General features: G+C 43.2%; 2 protein-coding genes across 2 annotated transcripts; both read left to right on the plus strand.

Annotated features, from left to right (window-relative positions):
• The first annotated feature begins 1259 nt into the window (after positions 1-1259).
• Positions 1260-12511, plus strand: vwa10.2 (von Willebrand factor A domain containing 10, tandem duplicate 2). Its single transcript, XM_051385609.1, has 18 exons — positions 1260-1447; positions 1949-2464; positions 2945-3146; positions 3379-3464; positions 3579-3672; positions 4246-4374; positions 4467-4653; positions 4997-5166; positions 5390-5502; positions 5857-5973; positions 6126-6329; positions 6422-6557; positions 6688-6840; positions 7084-7176; positions 7431-7540; positions 8156-8320; positions 9153-9473; positions 9665-12511. Exons 2-18 carry the CDS (start codon positions 2264-2266, stop codon positions 10088-10090), a joined length of 2907 nt encoding a protein of 968 aa, XP_051241569.1. The 5' UTR covers positions 1260-1447; positions 1949-2263; the 3' UTR covers positions 10091-12511.
• On the plus strand, positions 11091-18539 carry LOC127355117 (uncharacterized). The gene is made up of 4 exons (XM_051385615.1): positions 11091-11136; positions 12847-12886; positions 14191-15491; positions 18422-18539. The coding sequence occupies exon 3, from the start codon at positions 14395-14397 to the stop codon at positions 15430-15432; it is 1038 nt and encodes a 345-aa protein (XP_051241575.1). The 5' UTR covers positions 11091-11136; positions 12847-12886; positions 14191-14394; the 3' UTR covers positions 15433-15491; positions 18422-18539.
• The last annotated feature ends 2050 nt before the right edge of the window (positions 18540-20589 follow it).

Consider the following 20589-nt stretch of genomic DNA (forward strand, 5'->3'; position numbering starts at 1 on the left):
TATGATTGAGGTAGTTGTCAGTTCTTATCCTTAAAGAAAGTAGTATTAACATAAACTTGTCACTGTATCATCACATTTGGGCTGCTGAAAATGACTTCTTGTTGGTCTTAGGAACTCGGGTCACATGTGTCCTTATCACCTCCTTATCTCATAAAACTCAAAAGGGAGTGCCTTGGGAGAGGCCAAGTATGACTCGCAGTGATGTATCACTAGAGACGGTTTGCCAGGAAAGGCTCAATGAATGTATTTTCTTTCTTTATCCAAATTGGTCTTTTTGCACTTTATTTGCTAACTGGATCTGTTAAAACTCCTACAATTAAGCATTGCCAAGTGGGTCTCAGCTGATTTTAGTGGTTTACTTGGTCTAATGAAGGCACCGTGGTAGCTCATCAATGTGTGTTCTCCTAGCAGGACAAAGGTCACAGGTTTCTGTCAAAGAGAGAGATGACAACAAGATCAATACCATCAAGTACAGCTAGAACTAGGATGTGGTTAGCCCAAATTAATGACTTAAAAGTCCATTGTGTAAGATTTATTGGTATCTAACCGCGCCTGTATTTGACAACCTGGGAACGAGAAGGCGCTGTGAAGTGTGTGGAAGAAACTACAGTGGCCTGCGAAACTCATAAAAAAAAACGCAAAATGCCCTATCTACAGCCAGTGTTTGGTTTGTCCTTTCTGAGCAACTGTAGAAACACGGCGGTTCAACATTGTAAAGTAATGACAACAAAAACAATAATTTCTGTATTCAGGTAATGGCAGACTAATGAAAACATACCTATTAATATTATATTCCATTACATGCCTATCTGGCAACCTGCACTATAGCATGAGTGGAATTCCATTGGAGTAGTGCAGAGTATCCAAACAGAGGCACAACAACTTAAGTTGTGAGTTTTAGAGGTTTTAGAGTTTTATATTTTTAAACTTTGGAGAAAGCCAAGCTAGATGCACATTCCCTATGATGAACTATTTCTTTAAATGGAACCACATTTCCCAGAAATAGGTTTGTCTGTATGTTTTAGGCATGTGATAGACTGGCAAGCTGTTCAGGGTTCTTATAGGAACATTGATGGATTGATGGATCCTGTCAAATGGATGTGGAGTTGATGGAAAAAAAGTAGTATGTATTACATGCAATGACAAGACACTCACACCAGTGTTCTCACTCACACCATCAGAAGAACTCAGGTGAACTCTTACGCAAAGAAAATGCAGGGTATGTGGGAGTTCTTCTGTGGAATTCTATTCATTAGCTCAATCAGACCTAACTATAAGAGGCAGAAACGAGGACATACACTCACATACACACACACACTTAAGGTTTTCAGATAAAGCAGGAAACACACAGCTCTACACATAATATAATCTACCTGAATAAAAACATGGAATGCTGTCTGAAGCGGTGCCAATAAGGCTGGACTGCTAAAGAACTAAGCACACACAGGTAAGAGTGTGTAAAAATGTATTTGCATCTTCTGTATATTGCTAATTGTATTGGTCTTACACATATTGTACCATTTGTACTTGTTTTCGTTTAATTTGTTAGTGCCGTAATTTGTTTTTTGTAATAATATTAACTTTTTTGTAAGTAAAATGAGGGATTACAGTCTTTCAGATTAGGTCAAACATTGATTTGAAAATGTTTAAATAGCACATGAGATGCTGTTACTGTCTTCTTTTCTTGGGGATTATATCAAAACTATGGAAGCAGAGATTTCATATTTGACTGAACATTATTCACTGTGTCTATGCCAACCTACAAGCATTTAAAAGCCAACAATAAAAGCATGGTTTCAATAGAAATCTCAATTTTAATGTAATCTCATGATAGTGTGCACTAACGCTATCTGTTTGTTTAATGTTATTAGTGCATTGTGTAACTGCTTGTTTTATTTCCCTCCTTCCTGCTTTCTGGGTTGATTTGTTCTTTTTCTGTCTTCCTCAGGTGTTTTCACTTGTCACTTGTTGCCTCATTAACCCTGGTTCACGTCCAATAACCCGCTCTGCTCTGTGCTTGATCACATTGTGTTCTGTTTGTGGCAACCCACTGTGAAATTACAACACAGAGTGTGGGAGTAACTGTAGATTATCAAACTTCCCCTGCTTCTTTTTAGTTGGTATTTTGTGTAAGTAATAGCAACACAAAACATGAGAACTGGTGAAGGAAACAACTGAAAACAGGCAGATATAAGAGTTGGGACAGTTGAGAAGACAGTATCTATCCAGATTTCTTCTTCTTCCAACTTCATTATCCCCCATCATGGTGGCCAGAAGGAGAGTCATGCTCCTGGTTGCAGTGGTCCTCTCCCTGCCAAGCCTCATTCACAGCTTCCAACCGCTCTTCTCATTTGATGGGAAGTCCTCCACTCATCGTGACATCACCCAAAAGGCGGTCCTCAGAAAGACAGCCGAGGTCTGCAGAGACATTGCTGCCTCTGAGGGACGGGACTTCAGCCTGACTGTGAGTTGGACAGTTACCCTGAAACAGAGAAACTTTGAGAACTGTGGTGCAACCAAAAATCCATTATATTACATGTTTTGTATTTATTTCAATTTTGATACTGTTTTTTTGAGAGTCAGGGGAATTAAACATACCGTCTTAATGAAAGAGGTCAGGGTCAGTGACCTCAACAATTTGCACTTGAAATATAAGTATAATTTGAACAGTAACTAAGGATTTTATGAAAGACAATACTGGAGGTATTATATACCTCTTTTTGTTTGTTTTGTTTTGTTGTGTTCCATTGTCGTGCTCCATTTATGTAGATGTTAGTCTTTATAATTAAAGGAATTATTGATGGAAATCTTAAAAATTATTTAGTTTGCCAATCGTTTTTTATTGCAAAACTGCATGAGGCAAGAACATGAGAGTACAGCGTTAGTGTTTGAAACATAGATGTTCAAACATGCACTCAGTCATTTGTTGTGTCCTTGTCTTCAGATTGATGACAGCCTGTCAGCTGACAAGGTGCAAATGGCCTGTTCCACTACAGGCACTTCTCTCCTGTCAACGGTCACGTTCCAAACTTCAATTGCCAATATGTACTTCAGCAACGCAAAAGTGGACGTGGTTTTTGCACTGAGTGAGGAGCACCATTTTGATGATGAGACCTTCCAGGGAGGACGGGATATCATCACCGCAGGTACACATCAAACACATGATATCCATGAAACAACAAACACATTCAACCATATTTCAGGAATTTTGTTTTGTTGTTTTGTTTTTTACATTTGATGTCACACTATTACTAACAATGCTGCATATTGTGATTCAGGTTTTACAGACAAGTATATTTTCACATCTTGCAAAGTGCGGCTTCAGTTTGCACCTAACACTCCCAGTTTGCACCTAACTCTCTCTATTCTACTGTTGAGGTGTGTCTGCTGTAAAGGCCAGTGTGAAGCTGGAGAGCTTTGTCGCTGGGAGGTGGACTCTTGGACGAGTTTGTCATACCCTACAGGTGAGAATAAGACATTATTGTGGGGATGGTGGTGTCACTTTAGGGGTGAAGGGAATGATCAAAACAACAAGCAATAATGGTGTGGTAAATCATTTTCATATTCTCTATATTAAGGACTTCTACAGCCACAGTAACTGGGTGGAGCTGGGGAACAATGCTCCTTACAGCACACTGATCAAACCTGACCAACCTCTTGAGAACCTGGCAGGTAGGATAATGCTGTCTGCTGCCCACAAAGCTGCTGCTCAGTCACACTAACTGCATACCTTGAATGAGAAATCACACTAGGCACATTGTCAGTTTATCTGTCACCTGTTAACAAATATCCACCCGGCCAGGGCTCATAAAGCTTTACAGTACAGTACACACAAAAGCCACACATGAAAATGGACAAAACACATGCTTAGTACTCACATTTTAGTTTTTTTTAACTAAACTACATCCAATTGTTTTTTAATCCACGAAAAAACAATAATTTGCTATTGGTCTGTACACTCAAGAGATATTTCTACAGTATAAATATAATCTACCACTGAATAAAATCAGCAATTATTAGAATTTATTCGGTAATAGAATTAAATGATTATGCATGCAAGTTTACATACTCCAGTTTGAATTGAGTTATTAAGACACATAGATATATTTCTCTTTGGTTTGAAGTAGTGTAATGTGTAAAGTAATGCATTTGTAAAGCAGGTTTATTAAAAGCATGGTTAATGTTTTCCCATATTATAGGATGAATGAACCATGCCTTTGATTTTTGTTGTTGAATTTGTTGCAGATCTAAGTACTCCAACCTGTAGGAACTGTACAGGGGGCAATTGTGAAAACAACCTTCTGCCTGACCTTTTGCAGCAGGGGCTTCTCACTTCAGGCTATTTCAACATCTTCTCCTCAGCAAAACCTGCAGGTAACTAAAAGAAATCTGCTACATTTCAGTTGTGTTCCACTATTAGTATTTTGTGAACATATGTAGGTGACATGTTTTCTCTCTGGTCCAAGGTAAATGTAGCCACGGTGGATCATTTGACCAGACAAGCAAACAGGACCCAGTGGGGGGCATCAACAAGGACGACGTTGGATCCAGTCATGGCTCACTTCACCACAAAGCAGCTGATTTGGCTGTGAATGCCACTTTGGAGCTACTGGAGGACATCAGAGTAGCTGTCGGAGACAAGAACTTCCTCAGGTATGGAAACGCTCCATCTGAGCCTTTTTGTGACCCTATGCAAGAAGAATAAAATTAGTATTTAAAAAAACAGGATTATAATGTCTCCATGCTTCATGTATTAAAACAGCACTGTATGTATGTATGTATGTATGTATCCTAGACGTCTAAAATGACTGGACTTTTTATACAAATTTAGTTCAGCTTCAACTGGGACAGCTGGGCGTCCAGACCTGCAGTAGCAATAGCATAATCCTATCAACATTGTCGGTTTCTTGGGCATGCAATTAAGTAATGTATAATGTTTCCAACAACCCCCGTATTTTAATGATTTAGTTGTTTGTCTCTGTTTATGTTCCCATAGATTGATGGGCCTCTCCCAGTCCTCTGTGCTGTGTTTTGTCATCGATACCACAGGCAGTATGAGCGATGACATAGCTGAGGCTAAGAGAGTTTCCTTTGACATCATTGACAGTAAGAGGGGAACCCAGCAGGAGCCCTCCGCCTACATATTGGTACCTTTCAATGACCCAGGTACAAACATATTTGTAGTTCATGAGTGACGATTGTTACTATTTGACTAGAATGTACTTCTGTGTGCTGCCTCTGACAGCTTCCAAATAAAATAGGCTTAGTTCTAATTTCAAAAAAGTTTTTCTACTATTGTAAATTGTGTACTTTAGCCCTACAGTTCAAAGTGAAATGTATAATCAAGTGAGTGATGGTAAGTGGTAACTGTTATCTATTCTATACTTAGGTTTTGGACCTTTGATTATGACATCCAATGCGGACGTCTTCAAAGACAGTATCAATAAGCTGTCGGCAAGTGGAGGAGGAGACATCCCAGAGTTGTGTTTGTCTGGACTGCAGGTATTAACAAGTGTTTTCTACTGTTATTTTCTTGGAATCAATCAGTTTTTGTAAAGCAACAAAATAATATCATCACCATGAGATGATTCAGATAAGGACACCAAGCAATAAAATAGAACTATTGCCGAGCCAGACTAACTACTGAATGCAGAATTAACCTCAAATTAACAACTTCCATCTGGTACCACCCAGGTCCGGTTTGAGACCCACCCCTTCAGAGTATTGATACAAATACAGATAATTTTGTTTGTTGAACCGATGCAGATAATGGTGTACTCGCTAATCCCTATTATTTTTTATTCCAGACCATTTCTCAATGAATAAAATGTTTTCTTGCCCCTATAAAACTGATAGCTAGCCCTGACTGCTGCTCCACAATCCTCTGAGATCTTTGTCTTCACTGATGCTCCAGCTAAAGACGCTCATTTGAAAAGCACCATCACTGCCCTTATAGAGAGCACCAAGTCTGTGGTAAGAGTCAACTTTTTATTATCCTTGCTCCAAATACATTCCATAATGAAATTAAAAATAGTATGTTAACAATTGCATACATATGCATTTCTAATATAACCATCACAAGTATTTTTTTATATATATACTTTATACTATCTTTATACTTTTAGGTAACTTTCATGTTGACAGACGTCCTGGCCAGTCGACGGCGCCGCAGAAGCCCTCAGGGTGGGAGTCCACGCTCAATGAGCCAGTCCGACGCCCAGCTGTACCGTGACCTAGCCCGAGCTTCTGGAGGTCAGGCCATTGAGGTCACCAAGTCAGACCTCTCTCTGGCTACAAGTGTAATAGAGGATTCATCAGCCAGCGCTGTGGTACGACTTCGCACAAGAAAATCATACCTGACTGATGATGGTACTGTGCAATATCTATATAAATATGCGGTTTCTGTTCCTTCTTGTTTCAGGTTACAATTTTTCAGGTAGTAAGGAATCCTGGAAGGCCTGATAATTTTACATTTGCTATTGATGGTTCTTTAAGGAACATCACTGCCTACATCACAGGAGCCTCATCTCTCACCTTCAACCTCACCAGCTCCACAGGTGTCATTACAGCTATTATCTTTCAAGTTAGGACTAGCTTTGATTGTAACATTTCCCTTTTACTCCCTTCATCACTGCCATTAGAAACATCTTTAGATTGTTTGTTTTAATATGTTTCCACCTCATCCAGGTATATCCCAGAGTTCCAGTCAGTCCAGTGGTCCTCTGGCATCATTCACCACAGCAGGAAACCTACGTCGTTTAAGCCTCAACACTGACAATCAAACAGGATCATGGCAAATCATTGTTAATTCTAATAACCCCTACTCTGTTAAGGTCACAGGTCAGTAATATGATAGAGTGCCAGTGAGAGTTAAATGAGAAGAATTTCAAAAGATTTTATTTTGCAGTTGTCTACAGTTGTGTTTACTGTTGTAAATGGTTCCCCTACTGATCTGTGTGTGTGTGTGTGTGTGTGTGTGTGTGTGTGTGTGTGTGTGTGTGTGTGTGTGTGTGTGTGTGTGTGTGTGTGTGTGTGTGTGTGTGTGTGTGTGTGTGTGTGTGTGTGTGTGTGTGTGTGTATCAGGTCAAAGTTCAGTGAACTTCATTTATAACCTTGTGGAAGCTCACGAAGGAGCCCACGGGGACTTCAGTCTAAAGGAGGGACGTCCTCTCTCAGGTTAGACCACTTTTGTGATTATTCTCATCTTAAATTTAACAGTTTGTACATGTTTCCCATGGTATATTTAATATTTTGTGTCTTTCTCAGTGTCCTCAACAATAACTTTTTAAAGAATCATATATCACTTGCCTTGAAAATCTTCTTTTACCAAGAATACTAACAGTCCAGCCCGTCAACCAAAACTATATTACTATGTTCACATCACAATGATACTCATCTAGTTTTCCTTTCTCTCTTGTCACAACCTTCAGGTGGTAATGCCAGCCTCTTGGTCTCTGTGACAGGAAGTGACACAGTAAAGGTCACAGAGGTCACTCTGGTTGACAGCTCGGGACCAACAGAGGTTAACGGATCACTGCAGGTATGTCACAAAATGTATCCAGGAACTAAAGTGTATACTACTTTTCTGCTTACCATTTAACAAACAACAACTTTCTTACCTTGAGGGGTAGCCATTTGTTAGTCGATGTCACTATAGTAAAACTATTCCTAGCATTTGTACTGTCATGCAGTGATAATGTAACTATATGAAGTTGACAACAAGTTGGTTACTGAGATGGATTTCTTGTCTTTTAAAAGTAGATTTTCATACTAAGTTAGAATGAATTTAAACCACCGGCTGTCTCAAATATAGGAAATCTGAAGTTGGGTAAGCTTTGCCCTTGAAATTTTGTGTTGGATCCCTGCCACTGTCATTTAATCCCTTTCATTATTTTCAAGTTTGTATAATTTTTCGTATTTAATGATGCAACAGGCAAGATTTTTTGATGAAAGATACATGTTTTGTCGGACAAAATTACAAGGCAGGGCTGCAACAGAGAGCGTTCTAATAGTTGTCATGCTGAAGACATTTACAATATGGTAGGCCTGTGTAAAGTAATGACGTTGCAAGTATTCAACAGTCAGTCTCTTATTATTCTGACCGTATACTGTCTTTCTTGTGACAACGTATTCTTTCTCTTCCTGTCCTCCACAGTCACTGGGAAGTGGTAACTTCCTGGTGACATTCAGTGGAGTGCCAAAGGGTGACTTTGTGGTTCGCCTGAGAGGAGAGGACAGCAGCTCCACCTCCAGGTCAACACCGAGCAGCTTCCAGAGACAGGCCTCCACACAGATCAAGACCTCAAGCATCGCTGTTACTGTGAGCTCAATCACCTTTTGGTTTTGTTTCTTAGTAAAGCAATTCTCCACTTTGCTTCAGCATTTATAAAGTGAATAATCTACACTGGTCTCCCTGACTGCTGGCCAAGTTTTGGTAATTGCCATCCACTTGACCACTTGTATCACCTTATACTAGAATGAACAGTACTAATATTATCATAGTTGAGCAAACTGTGTGTTTGCAAGGTTGTGCCTTGTGACTAATGTCATAATTCTAACATTTGTACAATAATAATGCTAACTGATGTTTGGCAAGTATAATGTTTACTGTGTTCAATATATCGATTTAGTGTATAAGCAGGCTAATATTAGCTAATTAGCATTAACCACAGACCAATGTTGAGGTTAATGAGAATATCATTAGTTTGGTCATAAACCAAAATGTTGGACAAATAAAATTTTTGACATAGAATAAAGTGATGTTGTCAGGGGGATGTGAGGGGATCAATAAAAGGTATTAATTTATCCTTAGGGTTACATAAATATTTGTACCAAATATCATGGTAATTCATTTAATGGTTGTCGAGACATTACACTCAAAACCATACATTTCAGAGGAATGCCAGAGGAAAAGTCAAGTTATCACCAGTTAATAGGATTTATACTAGGAGAACGATGGGTGTCTTTTAAAATTGAATGGCAATCCAATGAATAGTTTCTGAGATATTTCAGTGATGGTCCGACTGATCAACACTGCCATCCTTAGAGCCACACCACTACTGTGACTAAAAACAGGATCCTAATTGCCTTATATCCTAATATCATATTTACAATAAAAAAGCTGACGTGATTTCCCACCTACTTTCTCTCAGACCCAAGCCAACAACACCAACATAGAACCAGGCTCCACCATCTCCATCCCTTTCACAGTCGCAACGACCACCAACGGAGTTGTTAATGACTCTGCAACTGGAACATTCACAGTGCGAGCCAACGATGACCGCAACTTTATTCCATCTTCACCCAGCACTGTCGCCATAGCAGCAGGCACTGGAGGCAAAGCCAATGGCACCGTAACCTTAACGGCCCCAGCCAGTGCTGCATCAGGAACAGACGTGACTGTTACCATTGAGGTAGAAAATGCTGCCACTGACATCAACTACGCTGTCCTCAGGTTTTCTGTGGTTGCCAAGGTAAGAGAAAAATATGTAGGCCTACTTGGATACAGAATAAAATAAGGTGGCTAAAATTAGTAGCCACAGAAGAGTTGTGTGGTATGCAAGTATGTGCAACATTGATATGACAATTACTGATACAAATACTTTGTATGATGCCCCCCTTTCTTATTTCTTCATCTCTCCAATTCCTGTTTCTGTGTCTCCAGGTGACAGATATTACACGACCAGTGTGTCAGGTAGTCAGTACATCGACCAACTGTCCGTCCTCTTCATCGCTCTGTGCTTCCTCCCAGTGGGAATTCATTGCTAATCTCACTGATGGCATCAATGGAACTGGCATTGAGAGCGTCACCATCCGCCAAGGGAACGGTACCCTCAATACCAGCACAGTGGCTGGAGCCGGGGGCGAGAACATTACAGTGGCTACCTACAGCGCCTCCTGCTGTTCACAGAATGTAGAGCTGGCTGTTGTGGACAGAGTAGGAAATGTGGGGACATGTTTGGGACAAGTTAGAGAATCTACCACAGCTGCCCCTGTCACTGCAGTTAACACAACATCTTCTGGAGGGCACACTGTGAGCATATCACACTGTCTCTGGATCAGTGCTGTGGTTGCTCTTCTTTGGAAGTAAAAGGGATAAATTGAAATTACACCCTAAATGTGGAATTGTAGCACATAAATCAATTGTCCTCTCTGAGTATTTTATATATTTGATTTATTTCATTAGGTGTGTTTGAATCTAATTACATTTCTTTGAATGGAATCACTGTTACTGATACGTCTTTAATTAACCAATATTCATTCATCTTCATGTATAAATAATGAATTTCTTTATTTAATCATTTTTATTTTTGCTGCTTTGTGTTACAACATTGAAAAGTTACTTTGAATCATTTACTTTTATATCCCACTGTTGTGTAGATTTGTTGTAGCAATCATAACTTAAAACTGTTGTCTAAAGGGATTATTTTAAGGGGATGTTCGATGCTATTAGAGATTAAATCATTTCTAGAGCACAGTTGTGACTCTGTAGTTCACAGTTTCCTGTCAGGTAATGAAAATCAAAGAAATGGAACAGTTTTTTTTTGTTAAGACTTTATTTATCGTTTTCTTATACAACATTTGAAGAACAGCATTGACTACAAACAGTAAAAAGAAATATGAAAGAAAAAAATGAACAGAAACAAAACAAAAACAAAACCCCCAAAATATGAGAGCAATATAGGATACAGGACTATGTAATATTGGGGAACAATAACCACAACAACACAACAATAACAGAAAAAATAACAGAAAAAACAGCTGTATGGTACAAAGGTTACATGTAGGTTATTCACAAGAAAATAAAAGTAAAAAAATTAGAGTCAGATCAGAGTATCACCTTCTATATATGGTTCATTGTCAGACTGCTGGGAAAGAGAGGTTTTCCACATACTCAATAAGGGGAAGTCAGGTTCTATTGTATTCTTTAAGTGATCCATTTAATGTGTATCTCAACTTCTCCATTTGGGGGCACATCATGACTTCCTTAATCCATAATATAAAGGAGGGTGGGGGACTGGTAGCCTTTCATCTAGTAAGAATTAGTCCGCGTGCCAACAGTGGGGTGAGTGCTATAACATTTGACTGATGCGAAGTGATACTATATTCTGTTGATGGAGCACCAAACATCACCATGTAAGGGTTGGGATTTATTGTTATATGAGTATGTCTGAAATATAGAGGTCCACAAATTATTTAATGAGTTAAATAATTGAGCCAGAACATATGATCCATTGTTGCTTGTGATTGATGATATCTAGGACAGCTAGAGTCAGCGGTCGAGAACATTTTGGAAAGTTTAGCTTTCGTAAGGGCTAAAACTATATTTAAACAGTGGTTTGAAAGAAAGTGTCATTTGAACTCCAAGATAAGTGAAAGAAATTTGATTCAGCCTTAAATGGGAAGGAGGTGTAATTAATATCCATGGCGAATTGGTTAACAGGAAAAATCAAACTTTCTGTTAAATTCAGTTTATAGCCTGAATTAGAGTTTGCAGCAATGCTCCTTTTGTATGTATTTCAGAAAATACAGATATTACACGACCAGTGTGTCAGGTAGTCAGTACATCGACCAACTGTCGTCCTCTTCATCGTTCTGTGCTTCCTCCCAATGGGAATTCACTGCTAATCTCACTGATGGCATCAATAGAACTGGCATTGGGAGCGTCACCATCCGCCAAGGAAACGGTACCCTCAATACCAGCACAGTGGCTGGAGCCAAGGCTGAGAACATTACAGTGGCTACCTACAGCGCCTCCTGCTGTTCACAGAATGTAGAGCTGGCTGTTGTGGAGAGTAGGAAATGTGGGGACATGTTTGGGACAAGTTAGAGAATCTACCACAGCTGCCCCTGTCACTACAGTTAACACAACATCTTCTGGAGGGCACACTGTGAGCATATCACACTGTCTCTGGATCAGTGCTGTGGTTGCTCTTCTTTGGAAGTAAAAGGGATAAATTGAAATTACACCGTAAATGTGGAATTGTAGCACATGAATCAATTGTCCTCTCAGAAAGTATTTAATATATTTGATTTATTTCATTAGGTGTGTTTAAATTGAATTACAACTGCATGAAGAAAATATTTATTTCCTTTGAATGAAATCACTTACTGTTTACCATTATTCATTCATCTTCATGTATTAATAATGAATTTCTTTATTTAATCATTTTCTTTTTGCTGCTTTGCGTTACAACATTGAAAAGTTACTTTGAATCGTTTATTTTCATATCCCACTGTTGTGTAGATTTGTTGTAGCAATCATAACTGAAAACTGTTGACTTAAGGGGTTATTTTAAGGGGTTATTCAATTTAAAGAGAAGTATGTGTTTTGATGGTGATGAGCAATAAACTGCACTCTCACTTCTGCATTATTACTGGGAGGGAACTTTTCATTCTTATAAATGTTTCTTATATACTATCAATATGTCCAGAGTATTTTTTCTGGTGAACCTACGGTAGTTTCTCTCGGTCTGCCCTGTCTACTTCTATTAAAAGACATGAAAACCTGTTTTTGGTTATTTCATATGAGAGCTTCTGTATTTTATGTTTCTAACAGTGCACTAATTATAATGCTGGTTGGAAGTGACCAGGTGATGTCATTAATTTCCATGCAACTAAACACCATTCTTATTATTCCTATTTATTTATTTTTTTAAAATTACCACTCATGAAAACATAGGTATGAATATCATATGTCATTTCTGTCAAAAGATCCTTCTAAATGTTGCACACTGGACCTTAACAAATTAACTTTTTTTGTTTTTTGTGATAACTCTCTCTATCTCTGTGCTGTTTGCTCGTTGCATTTCTAAGACTGGCCTATCATCTTAACTTTTGTTTCAGGGCTGGAATTGTCATATAATTTGCAGTAAGAGAGAACAAGGTAAGTCAGAGGGCCAACAGTCATGGTTCGCTACTGCTTCGTGCCAAAACGATGGCATAAAAACTGAGATTCACTAGCTGTACAAACATGTTATGTGTTTATGTCCTATGCCTGTAACCTATGCTACGGTTCCTCCTTTCTGCTTTCTATGTGCTTTTTTCTCTCCTCCAGGTGTATTCACTTGGCTCTTGTTGCCATGTTATACCCAGCCAACTGTCAATAACCTCTTTGTGTTTGGTTACTGTGCATTTCCAGTAAGCCACTGAGGAAGTTAGATTGATCACATTACCCCAACCAGGAACTTCTCCGTCTGTTTATTTAATGCGGACAATAACAAACAGAATCTGAAGGGCACTTGAAGAGCACAGACCCCCACTAAGGTGTTTTGTTTCTACAGTGATGTTTAAGGTGGCCGTTATGTTTTATTGTATGGCACGCCATTCACTTTAATCGGATTCACCTGCACAACAAATTCACTTGACTTTATCATAAAGAAACAGTGTTATAATTGACCTATATTGCAATGTTTTTAAAAAAAAAGAAAAATATAAGTGTATCCACCACGTGATTCAGACGCATTGGCCCATGATACATCCTTTCACCAAGTTTCATAAAAATCAGGCCAGTGGTTTTTCTGTATAAGAAAATATTCATCAGACCATCAGACTTATTTCTTGGGCATAATAAAACTAAAACAACCTTCATACAATAAAATAAATACACAACCAAATAAAATATTACAATTAAAACATTAGCACTCAGAGTTCAGTTTTCCTGGCAGAGCAAAGACTGAACTCTATGAAACACACACTTCTTGTGTATAAGAGTTTGTTGTGAAACTTAAACTCAATACCAGGACCATATGATGAGCAGAAAGCCCAGCACAAGAGCAGAGAACCAGAACAGACTGTTAGCAATAGTAATACCCCACCGCTAGACACTCGCAAAGCTACAGAGGCTAATGCTAGCCTTAGCTTGCAACTTACCTGTGATGATTTTTAGGGTATGTTCGATGCTATTAGAGATGAAATGATTTCTAGAGCACAGTCGCAACACTGTAGTTTTGTTTTCTTAAGACTTTATTTATCGTTTTCTTATACAACATTTAAAGACAGCATTGGCCACAAACAGTAAAGAGAAATATGAAAGAAAAAAGTTGAAAGAAAAATATTGTGGAGGTGGGTGTGGTTTGCGCTCAGCTGCAGGAGGGAGAGGTGTGGGGAAGGCTTGGGAGAGCGGCACCAGGTGAGTTGATTACCTCACCTGCCCTTGATTACCTGATGACTCTACCCTTATCTTTGCAGTAGTGTGCTGGGCCAGAGAGACGCTACTGGGAGTGCCACTGAGAGCCAGAGGCGACTGAGTTAGACTTTGTGTGCCGTGTGAGCAGTACGCTGAGTAAAAGTGGTGTATTCAACGACGGAGTGTGGTTGTTTGTGTGCTGAGGGAACCCCCGTCTGTAGCTCGACGTGCTACACTGGCGCCCAACGTGGGGCCAGCACACAGCAATGTCTGATCCACAACCGCCTATACAGCGGCCTCCACAGCAGCCGACTCCACAGCCGACTCTGCAGCCGACACCGCAGCCGCTTATGGAGCAGCCCTCACAGCTGGTCTCACTGCTGGGGGAGATGCTGGGGCAGATCACAGCAGTACACAGCAAGCAGACGGCGATTAACAGGCGGCATCTGGAGGCACTCCAGAACCAGGCGGGGAAGCAGAACCAGCTGCTCGAGGGGCTGCTGGCCCGGTCGGGGGCTCAGGTACCATCTCCTCCACCCTCCTCCTTCTCCGGTATCACCATGCACCGGATGACAGCGGCAGTTGACCCCCAAACCTTCCTCGAAATGTTCGAGGCCACGGCGGAGGCAGGTGGCTGGCCGGCGGTGGAGTGGGCCGTGCGCCTACTTCCCCTGCTGTCAGGGGAGTCCCAGACTGCAGCGCTTGGCCTGCCAGCTTCTTCTCGGGGGGAGTTCCGAAACATCAAAAGAGCCATCCTGGACAGGATGGGTTTTTCCCCTGAGGATCACCGCCGCCGGTTCCGGTCCGCCACCTTGGGACCCTCCGCCTGTCCTTTTGTCTATGCGCAGCAGCTGAAGGACGCTGCCACCAGGTGGCTGCAGCCGGGGGGATCCGTCGGAGAGAGGCAGATGCTGGAGCAGGTGGTGTTGGAACAGTTTGTGGAGGGGCTCCCGACCAGGACCGCGGAGTGGGTGCGGTGCCACCGTCCGGTGGATTTGGAGGCCGCTATCACCCTCGCAGAGGATCACCTGGCCGTCCACAGTGGGGACCGAGCTCCGGAGAGGCGGCCCTCTGCACCCACCCGACCCGTGCCCGCGCCTCGCAGAAGACCCCCACTTACCGCCCGTCTGGAAACTGTTGCCCGGCCTCTCCCTCCGCCGCGCACTAACCAACCCTCTGCTCTCTCTCCTCCCCAGGGTCCAGCCGCTACGGGTGCCGCTCTCGACCCACAGAGGGTTCCTCAGGCATCAGGGAAGGAGTGTTGGCGGTGCGGGAGTGCCCTCTCATCGAGGTCGGTCAGGTGATCCGGGTTGCCGGCCCACCAACACCCTCCCCCGGTCCAGGAGGGACATACAGCGTCCCGGTAAGGATTCAAGGGGGTATACATCGGGCAATATTGGATTCGGGCTGCACGCAGTCTATAATTCATCAGAACCTGGTTCGACCCGGGGCTTTGGTAGAGGCATCATGGGTGGACATTAGATGCATACATGGGGATATTCACAGATACCTGGTTGTGCCCGTGGAAATTAGATATAAGGGTAAAAAGCATACTGTTAAGGCTGCGGTTAGTTCCCGCCTGACGCACCCCCTGATTTTGGGCACGGATTGGCCCGGGTTTAATCGATTAGTGGAGCAGTGTGCGGGGGTGCGTTCACGACCGGTAGGGTTGTGGGATATGTTCGCCGTGCTCAGTGGTGACGCGAGGTTGTCCGACACTGCAGAGGGGGAGGGGGGACCTGTGGTGCCTCCGCCAGTGGCTCCACAGGTTCCCATGTGGTGCTCCACGGAAGATTTTCCACTCGAACAGTCTCGTGACAGTACTCTACGCTTTGCCTTTGACCAAGTGATACAAATTGATGGTCAGCTGGTGCGCCCTGACGCAGTGCAGACATATCCGCATTTCGCATTGGTTAGGGACAGGCTATACAGAGTGAGTCGTGACACTCAGACAGCAGAGGAAATCACCCAGTTGTTGGTACCGGACAGCCGCCGGGAAACAGTTTTCCAGGCGGCTCATTATAACCCAATGGCGGGGCATATGGGGTATGAGAAAACACTTAACCGGATAATGGCCCGATTCTATTGGCCTGGCATTAGGGCAGATGTACGCCGCTGGTGTGCGTCTTGCCCTGAATGTCAGTTGGTTAACCAACCGGCCATCCCGAGAGCACCTTTGCGCCCATTACCACTCATGGAGGTTCCATTTGAGCGTATTGGCATGGACCTCATCGGGCCATTTCACCGGAGCGCACGTGGATATCGTTTTGTATTAGTCCTAGTGAATTATGCAACTTGATATCCAGAAGCAGTGCCTCTGCGCACAATCTCTGCAAAGGGCGTGGCACAGGCACTGTTCCAGGTCATCTCCCGAGTTGGGATCCCAAAAGAAATCCTAACGGACCAGGGCACCTCGTTTATGTCACGCACACTCCGGGAACTTTATGGGTTGTTGGGCATCAGGTCAAATCGGACTAGTGTGTACCACCCTCAGACCGACGGCCTTGTCGAGCGTCTGAACAAAACCTTGAAGTCCATGATCCGTTGTGCACGATGACGGCCGTAATTGGGATAGGTGGCTAGATCCTCTGTTGTTTGCAGTGCGTGAGGTGCCCCAGGCCTCAACGGGATTTTCTCCTTTTGAACTGCTGTTTGGCAGGACACCACGGTGGGTTCTGGACCTTGTTAAAGAAAGCTGGGAGGAAGGTCCGAGCCCAAGTAAAAATGAGGTTCAGTACGTCCTGGACCTGAGAGCAAAACCCCACACATTGGGTCAGTTGTCACGGGAGAATTTGCTCAGGGCCCAGGAGCGTCAACAGCGCCTGTACAACAGAGGAACTCGGCTCAGACAATTTGCACCGGGAGATAAAGTACTTGTATTACTCCCTTCTTCCAGCTCTAAATTACTCGCCAAGTGGCAAGGGCCCTTTGTGGTCACACGGCGAGTGGGTGATGTCGATTATGAGGTTGTGCGTTCTGACAGGGGAGGAGCAACACAGATTTACCACCTCAATCTCCTCAAAGCATGGAGAGAGGCGGAGCCTGTTTCTCTGGTGACCACGGTGAAAGAGAGAGATGAGTTGGGGCCTGAGGTACCAAATTCCACCAATCCAGCCTCACTCCTTTGTGATGACCATCTCACACCGTCCCAGAGAGCAGACGTTGCCGCGTTGCAACAGCGTTTTGCTGATGTGTTCTCCCCCCTGCCAGGACGGACAAATCTCATACAGCATCATGTTGAGACTCACCCGGGCGTGAGGGTGCGTTCATGGCCCTATCGGTTACCTGAACACCAAAGAAAAGTGATTCAGAAGGAATTGAAGGCCATGCTGGAGATGAGGGTAATAGAAGAGTCCAACAGTGCCTGGTGTAGCCCCATTGTTCTGGTACTGAAGAAGGATGGGTCTATTCGGTTCTGTGTGGACTATCGCAAGGTGAATGATGTGTCACGGTTTGATGCTTATCCGATGCCTCGGGTCGACGAGCTCCTGGATCGGTTAGGCACTGCTCGCTTTTTCACGACACCGGAGTTAACCAAGGGCTATTGGCAGATTCCCTTGTCTCCAGAGTCTAAGGAAAAAACGGCCTTCTCCACTCCGTACGGTTTGTACCAATTTGTCACACTTCCCTTTGGGTTGTTTGGTGCCCCGGCCAGTTTCCAGCGTCTCATGGACCGGGTCCTGCATCCGCACTCTGCGTATGCTGCCGCCTACTTGGATGATGTTATCGTCCATAGTAACAGCTGGCGGGAGCATGTGCACAGTGTGGCGGCGGTGCTCGAGTCACTGAGGCAGGCAGGGCTCACGGCCAACCCGAAGAAGTGTGCCATTGGACGGAGGGAGGTACGGTATTTGGGGTACCACTTGGGCAGTGGGCAGGTGCGTCCGCAAGTAGACAAGACAGCAGCAATTGCAGCCAGCCCACAGCCCAAGACCAAAAAGGAGGTGAGGCGGTTCTTGGGGCTGGCGGGTTATTACCGGCGGTTCATTCCGCACTTTGCGGACTTGACCAGCCCCCTGACCGACCTCACTCGGAAGGGTGCCTCAGATCCGGTCCAGTGGACGGAGCAGTGTCAGCTGGCGTTTGAGAAGGTAAAACAAACCCTCTGTATAGTAGGTTGGGCCGGATGGCTCCCCGGCCTAAGTTGGGCGGTGGGGGTATGTGGAGGTGGGTGTGGTTTGTGCTCAGCTGCAGGAGGGAGAGGTGTGGGGAAGGCTTGGGAGAGCGGCACCAGGTGAGTTGATTACCTCACCTGCCCTTGATTACCTGATGACTCTACCCTTATCTTTGCAGTAGTGTGCTGGGCCAGAGAGACGCTACCGGGAGTGCCACTGAGAGCCAGAGGCGACTGAGCTAGACTTTGTGTGCCATGTGAGCAGTACGCTGAATAAAAGTGGTGTATTCAAAGACAGAGTGTGGTTGTTTGTGTACTGAGGGAACCCCGTCTGTAGCTCGACGTGCTACAAATATCAAATTAACTTTTTTTTAAAAGATAGAACAAAAAAAACTAAACAGAAAACAAACAAAACCAAAACCTCTAAAATATGAGAGCAATATAGGATACGTGAATATGTAATATTGGGGAACAATAACCACTACAATAACGAGAACAAGAAAAAACAGCTGTATGGTACACCTCCTATATATGGTTCAGTGTCAGACTGCTGGGAAAGAGAAGTTTTCCACATACTCAATAAGGGGAAGCCAGGTTCTATTATATTTTTTTTAAGTGACCCATTCAATGTGTATCTCAACTTCTCCATTTGGAGGCACATCATGACTTCCCTCATCCATGATATAAAGGTGGGTGGGGCACTGGTAGCCTTTCATTGTTGCTTGTGACTGATGATATCTAGGACAGCTAGAGTCAGCGGTCGAGAACATGTTACATAAGTATGCTTTCTTGTCCACAACAAAAGTTTCTCAGTGTCTGTATAAGGGGGAGTTTCAAATTTTGACTGAAGTTTTAGTTTGAACAAGTCTGCAAAAGGTCTGTCTACGTATTGAGAGTCAATGTTGGAAATAAGCCTGGTCAGTTCTCAAAGTGCTTTTTGTTTTTATATGCCGTATATGAAATTATTTGACCTCGTCAGAATGCCTTGGTCCGGGATTGTGGACTTATCTGGGGTATCATAACTTCTAGAAAGAGATCAATCTGTGCTAAAAGATAAGTCTTTGACAGCATGGAGGGGTCGAATCTCCACATTTGCTGAGGTACGTGACAATCTGGGAGGGAGATATCCATTTGCACAGGAGAGTGATCTGATATAAGAATAAGAGCATGATATTTACAGAAAGATACTGATTGGATAAGTGAGTTGTCCAGCAGGAAGTAGTCAATCCTGGAGTACGAATGTACTGGTGAGAAGAAAGAGTAGTGTTTGGAGACAGGGTCAGTTATACGTATGGAACTTACATGTTGTATGTTTGGAGAAATTAATTAAGAACTGTAGCAGATTTAGAAAGATAACTGTCTAGTCCTCGATCTGTCCTAATTTAGATCGAGGACACAGTTGAAATCATCACTTAAGCACACCTTATCCGTTCACTCCCTCCGTCTTTTTTCCCCTGTCTCTCTTATCCAAATACAGGCACCACTTGGGCTCTATACTAAAGATACGAAGAGACGGCTCCCCCACTGAGAGCCTCACAACCTCAGTTCCTTCGTACCATCTCACCGAACCCTTCCGTCCATTTATCCATCTGCCAACAAACCCACCTTTCTTCCATCCGTTGATCCCTCACCCTTCCTTCCAATACCCCTTCATTCTTCAACCTTCAACCCTTCATCTCTCAACCCTTCTTCCCTTTATCCCTCAACTCTTCATCCCCTCATCCCTCATCCCTGGACCCCTAACCCCATCCCTCGACCCCTACCCCATCGATTGACCCCTACCTGAGTCTGTGAATGTTTTTTATCCCTGAGAAGAAGAGATCTTCAGTATTGCTGGATAGTGCATTCCGAATTTGACGTTCTGGCAGCAGTGCAAAAGGTCCTTCACTTCTCTGAAAGTGGCTCTGCGTTTCACAGTTGTGGGCTGCAGGTTTGGAAATATTATAATTGTATCACTGTTATAGGTCAATGGGCTCATCTTCGCTGCTCTCCACAAAATCTCTACCAAGTTTCTCTTGGTAGTAATGAAACTTTACAATGAAAGCCCGGCGCTGGTGTCCCCTTGCCGGCTCTGACTGTAGACTGTGATGTGCTCGGTCAAGTGTTGGTATTCCATCCAGCTCTAGGGTCTAGGGTCTTGGAGCAGCTTGGCAACCAAGTGCAAAGAGCAAGAGCCTTAGTCTCCCTACCTGTTTCATGGAATCTTCCCAGTCAAGGTCTTCAGGAAGGACAGCTTCCCTTCCAAACCAGAAGTTGACCATGCTCATTGTACCCTCAGACCTCCGCTGCCAAACGGGCCCCCACAAGCCATGATTGTATGCTTTTACCGAGACATCAGCATGGACCT

This window comes from Dicentrarchus labrax, unplaced genomic scaffold, assembly GCF_905237075.1.
Source record: "Dicentrarchus labrax unplaced genomic scaffold, dlabrax2021, whole genome shotgun sequence".
Classification (NCBI taxonomy): Eukaryota; Metazoa; Chordata; class Actinopteri; family Moronidae; genus Dicentrarchus; species Dicentrarchus labrax.

Bases quoted from the DNA above. Each gene is read 5' to 3' on its own strand.
- vwa10.2 (XM_051385609.1), top strand. From the start codon at position 2,264: ATGGTGGCCAGAAGGAGAGTCATGCTCCTGGTTGCAGTGGTCCTCTCC. The intron at 6,330-6,421 runs GTACGACTTCGC...TTCTTGTTTCAG, and splicing joins ATTCATCAGCCAGCGCTGTG to GTTACAATTTTTCAGGTAGT. The intron at 9,474-9,664 runs GTAAGAGAAAAA...CTGTGTCTCCAG, and splicing joins GGTTTTCTGTGGTTGCCAAG to GTGACAGATATTACACGACC.
- LOC127355117 (XM_051385615.1), top strand. From the start codon at position 14,395: ATGTCTGATCCACAACCGCCTATACAGCGGCCTCCACAGCAGCCGACT.